Source organism: Chanos chanos, chromosome 1 (assembly GCF_902362185.1).
Source record: "Chanos chanos chromosome 1, fChaCha1.1, whole genome shotgun sequence".
Classification (NCBI taxonomy): Eukaryota; Metazoa; Chordata; class Actinopteri; order Gonorynchiformes; family Chanidae; genus Chanos; species Chanos chanos.
Window position 1 is genome coordinate 56,753,264 of NC_044495.1, and position 5,530 is coordinate 56,758,793.

The window sequence follows — 5,530 nt, forward strand, 5'->3', positions numbered from 1 at the left end:
CTTACTTACAATTTACAAATAAATAAATTATACAATGGCAAGAAAATGTTTCAATCTAAGGAAACTTAAAAAAAAAAAAAAAATGTCGGTCGGAGTCTTTAAGTATATTCTGACTGGTCAGCGTAAACACAAGGCATTGTTTCACACGTTCAGACTGTTTTGGTGGAGTGAGATTAGTTTGTGTGCATTTTTTTTTCTTTTTTTTTTTTGGTTCAAGTCAGGATCCCCCCCCAAAAAAACTTTCTTGAGCTCTTGCTATCACATTCAGTTTCCTGTCTGACTCTCTGAACGTTTTGATACTGAAAAGAAAATATCTGTAGGCACCAGTAACATATTACACTTGGTGTAAAAAATACCAGTTTCTACAATATCAGTTATGGTGTTATGGGTGTCATATAAAACTGGCTTTATGGATTTAAAAAGCACTTGAATTAAAAAAAAAAAAAAAGTTAAAGAACTTCTGATTAGGGTATGTGTGTGGTATATGTATACAAAAATAAATCCTACAATTGCTAAATGTGAACAATGACAAAAATATGAACAATTGTAACAATACTAATAATACTAATCAATAGTATATAAATCAACAGATTCAGTACAATGTGTGGAATTGTACAGTCAGACAGCCAATCACAACACTCACTGAGGTCCCCCCCCCCCTACCCTCCCCCCTCCAACCCCGCCTCCCCCATGCTGCGTTGCCTTAAATGATACAATGTTCACTTGAACTGAACAGCAGTGAAGAACTGGCACCTTTTATCAAAGGACAAATTAAGAAAAGTTTGAGAACAGATCTGGACTCTACATAGATAGATAGATAAAATCACTTCTTCTTTTTTTGTTGTTGTTCTCTTCTGTCCTGCTTATGCTTGCTTTCTTTCCTGGCTGCGTAAAATGCAAAAGTTTTCAAAGCTTCTAAAGAAAGACTTTTTATTTTCTTCTTCTTCTCTAAATTCAAAGATCGATTGTTTTTTTGCATCCCCTTTTCCTCCCTCACTTCCTTCTTTCGCAAACCTTGCACTGTTGTTTAACCAATACGATTTCAATAACAATTGCATATTTCTGCATCCAGCCACTAATACCCTCTGACCGTTGACAGCAACAATATAGTCTGACACACAAGATTTCAGATAAGAGAGAGCGAATTTGCATAAAACGACAAAGTTTTGTTTCTTTTTTTGAGGGGCGGAAGCTAAAGCGGTCGACGTCCAGACGGCGTCTCACATCGCCGAAGCGAGGGCGTCGCTTCTTTTTTTTTTTTTTAAACGCGAGGTCCGAGATCCCCGATGTTCGTAGAAGACGGGTCTAAAGTGGCATGATCAGACTCATTTGGTTCGGTAGGTGACTTGTACGTGATTGCTATTGAAGAGCTGTTGTTTTAGGGGTTTATTTGGGGGGGGGGTGCAGCTTGGGATTGAGTCATTCCATGCATCACTGGCTCTTACATACTGAGAATGGCAGCTATTTACACTTGGCATACCCCCCCCGCCTCTGCCTTAATCTGTCGATCATCTGTAAAATACGCCGTTTGTCAGTGGGATATTACAGTGAGTGAGTCTGGATATTCTAGTTGGTGCCCCTGTTTTTTTTTTTTTTGCATTTTACGAGCAGTGTAAAAAGTAATAATAATAATAATAATAACAATAATATTTTGCATTGCTAAGACAAGTGTATGCATTAGCGGGATATCAGCCACCTGCATGCATATAGAGTGTGAGTGTGTGTGTGTGTTTTAAGAGGCATAATAAACCTGTTTCCATGGGTGCAAAATCCTAGCCAAGCTATACAGACGTCCCTACAAAAAAAAAAAAATTAAACTACAATTCCCATGATTCCGTTTTGCATACCGAGCAGTGCAGGTTTGCTAAAAAAGGGAAAACTGTCTCAATTCAGCTTTGAAACTTTTTGCTCAGTGAGCGACATGATTTTCATCTATCAATCTCTGTCCGCCTGTCCTCCTACAGAGGGGCCATCACACCAGCACAATATGCATCACACCCCCACAGCGTTGCCATGGAGATGCCCTAAAATTAGCTCCGACTTCAAGATTCAGCAGTGGTGAGAATAAACAGCGTGTGTCTAAAACAGTAACTTGGCAATCTGAAGAACTGTTTAGTGTATAGCTTACGAAAGAAAAAGAAAAATAGCAAAACAGATGCTGTTGAAAGGTTCTGACTGAGGTGCAGACCACTCAAAAGAGAATGTGTAACTGTGTCTGTGTATTTGAACCACTGAGACTAAGTGTATAGTTTCCATGGTGAGTAAACTCCATCTAGAAGAGAGTAACAGTTGCATGTATCACCGAGAGGAGAAGAGAGTATGAAACCATCTGACACACTGTTTGTCACCACTGATCGAAACGTCAAGTCGAAGAGGCATCGGGAAAAAAAAGAAAAAAATCGTACTGGTGTCGTCCCCTCTCTCTCTCTCTCTCTCTCTCTCGTCCATATAACCCCGCCCACAGCCCTTCCCCCCCCCAACTGCTATACCCCGCTTTCCCCGCTCAGTGTCGTGGCCACGCCCTCTTCCCTGCCGCTGCTCCGCCTCGCGCAGCCCCGCCCCAAGGTGCCCCACTGGTAACCGGCGAACGTGGGGCTGATCGGAACGTATTGGAAGATGCGGTGACGTCGCAGGAAGTCCATGCCGAACGGAAGGTCGTAGGAACGCATCCCCTCGAGTTCGGCGGCGCTGAGACCCCCGCGCTTCAGCTTACGGATTCCTCTCTCCTCCGGAGTGCCTGAAAAAGGGGAGGAGGAAAGGACAGAGAGAGAGAGAGGGAAAGTTCAGTTTAGCTTAAGTTTCAAGTTTTCAAGTTTATTTAGAGCCCAATATCACTGTTGACAGTCTCAAAGGGCTTTACAGGCCACAACAGTCAAAATCAAAACAGGACGGCACCCCCCTGACTTAATCCTCATGGATTAAACAAATGACAAAAAAAAAAAACGGGTATATTTACAGGGAGGGGATGAGGATTAGAAAGGAGAAAAGGACAATCGGCCTCATTGTGCGTGGAGGACACGGACAGAGGGCATGCGGAGATTAAAGGTAGATATTTCTGACAGGACGCGATTCATATACACACCGGGGATGGTGTTGTCCAGCACAAATGCCACTGAACCTCCCACAAACATGGCAGTCGTCAGGAGAACATTCAAAACTTGGTCTATTTCTACGATACCTGAGAGTGGAACAGAAAGAAAAACCATGTCAGTGTACTTCTCAGAGAAATAACGGTTAGGACGACTGAAATTTCTTTCATATCATCGCGTCCTCAACACATTTACTATTTTATCAAATGTACCAATATAACTACTAATTAAGAATTAATGATGAAGTCTTCATAGCTTACAGAGAGAGAGAGAGAGAGAGAGAGAGAGAGTGAGTGCATATTAAATATTTACATTTAAATGTACTCCATATGTCTTCACTCACCAGTGACCAGAGGATTCTGTTTGAGGTAGCTAGGCAACACCAGGCCAAAGAACATGGAGAAGCCAAGGACGAACAGGTTCCTGGAGGAGTTGAGGTCGACGAACTGCAGGTTGGATAGGCCCACGGCTGTGATCATACCAAACAGCGTACAGAACAGAGCCCCCAGGACTGGGTCCGGCAAAGAGGCAAAGAGAGCGCTGAACTTTCCGACCAAGCCCAGCAGCAGCATCAGCGCCGCCCCATACTGAATCACCCGCCTACTGCCTACCTGCGACACACGCGCACAGCCAATCACGTCACAAAGCTGAGAGTAGCCGACCAACCAGCGCTCAAAGGAGTGGTGATGTCATAATCAAGTTTTTTTTTTTTTTTTTTAAATATTATTAGTATTATTGCGATCAGTGTTCCACTGTGTATATCATCACTTTCTGACATGTGGTGATGTCATAATAAGAGCTACCAATACTGTGATGCAATAATTACTTAAAAAACATTTATGATGTCATAAACGCCATTTCAGTGGTGATGCTGTAACAATTATTATCATTATAGATGGTCATATTGTAATCAGTACCAGAGTGGCGTAACAAACGAGTGGTTTTTTTTTTTTTTAATGCTTTCTGTATTTTCTGGGCAGCAATCAAATAATACAATAATTGTGCTAACAAAATCTGACTTTTCAAGACTGCCCACAAGGTGGCATCATAACCCATGTTTTCTGTGGCATGCACTGTAATAGAGAACAATGTTGTTGTAATCTACATTTCATAAACAGTGACGGAGAAGGTAAACGGTCAAAGAAAAAGCTTACCTTAGTAATGCCCAGTACTCCAATGTTTGGGCTAGAAGACGTGGAACCGTTTCCTGTGCCAAACAAGCCGTCCAGCACACAGGACAAACCTTCAATAAAAATACCCCTGAGAGAGAGAGAGAGAGAGAGAGACAGAGAGAGGTAAAGTGAGAGAGAGAGAGAGAGAGCGAGAGAGAGAGAAAACAAAGTGAAAATCAGTAATGACAGTACATGCAGGCCACAGGCTCTGTCCACATCTGTGAAAGAGCATTTGTATCTATGAATGTGTGAGTGAGTGTGTGTGTGTGTGTGTGCTCAGTACCTGTTAATGGCGTGCACAGGTGGTGGAGGGGCACAGGACAGACGGGCACAGGCGTAATAGTCGCCGATGGACTCGATGATGCTGGCGACCACCGCGCTCATCATGCCAATCACCCCGGCCAGCGTCACCGTGGGAAGGCCCCACTGAACTGTGGGTATAAACAAATATATACAAACACAAAGTCAATGAGCAAATACTGTGTTTCTGCAATGTAACTAAAAAAGATATATGTCTATCACAGCCACGGTCTACTCTGTATCTACAAAATAATACGCATTCACTTTCACACTAACATGAACCAACAGATATAAAAACAGTTTGACGTGTACACACACCCACACACACACACACACACACACACACACATTCACACAGGTTGTGTGTTTGAGGACTCACAGGGGTAGGGGATTTTAAACCACGGAGCGGCTGCCAGTATCCCCTGCCTGGCATCTGTGCGGGCGTAGAAACCATACTGGCCTCTCTCAGGAGGGAAGACATCAGTCACGGTGAAAATGAAGCACAAGAACCACGACACCAGGATTGCCATGATGATCTGACCCAGAGAGAGAGAGACAGAGAGAGAGAGAGAGTGAGAGAGAGCGAGAGACAAAGTAAGACCTCAAATGCTCCAGTTCCAGTTCTCAGATGGGTAGACAGACTGACAGACAGACAAAGTAATAGTAACATACTCAAACAGTGTTTAGATGGGAAAGTATTTGTGGTATTTCAAGGTAAGACACGATAAAGTAAACGCGCGCGTCGCCGACTCGCTCTGACTGTTTGGGCTGAACGCTCTCTCTTACACCAAAACCTGTTCGAAAATCTGGCATGGCGAGCAGTCAGAATGTGGGTTATGAAGTCACGTGACAGGGGAACATTAATGCACCGGGGTTGCATGCCAAACAGTTAAATACATGCTTATCGTGCCAGCCGGCAATACCCTGGCAACCACACCTTTTACTTCTCCCTTCTCACGCGATCCCGGA

The 5,530-nt window shown here is 43.4% G+C and overlaps 1 protein-coding gene across 1 annotated transcript in view; it reads right to left on the bottom strand.

Annotated features, from left to right (window-relative positions):
- Positions 1–679: 679 nt before the first annotated feature.
- slc23a2 (solute carrier family 23 member 2) overlaps positions 680–5,530 on the bottom strand; it is a 23,073-nt gene continuing 18,222 nt past the window's right edge. The window contains exons 10-15 of the mRNA XM_030769323.1: positions 4,941–5,097; positions 4,545–4,692; positions 4,244–4,349; positions 3,433–3,700; positions 3,083–3,178; positions 680–2,737 (exon numbers count right to left, since the gene is read on the bottom strand). Of these exons, the coding sequence (XP_030625183.1) occupies positions 2,484–2,737; positions 3,083–3,178; positions 3,433–3,700; positions 4,244–4,349; positions 4,545–4,692; positions 4,941–5,097 (1,029 nt within the window). The 3' untranslated portion in view covers positions 680–2,483. The remainder of the gene's footprint in view (positions 2,738–3,082; positions 3,179–3,432; positions 3,701–4,243; positions 4,350–4,544; positions 4,693–4,940; positions 5,098–5,530) is intronic.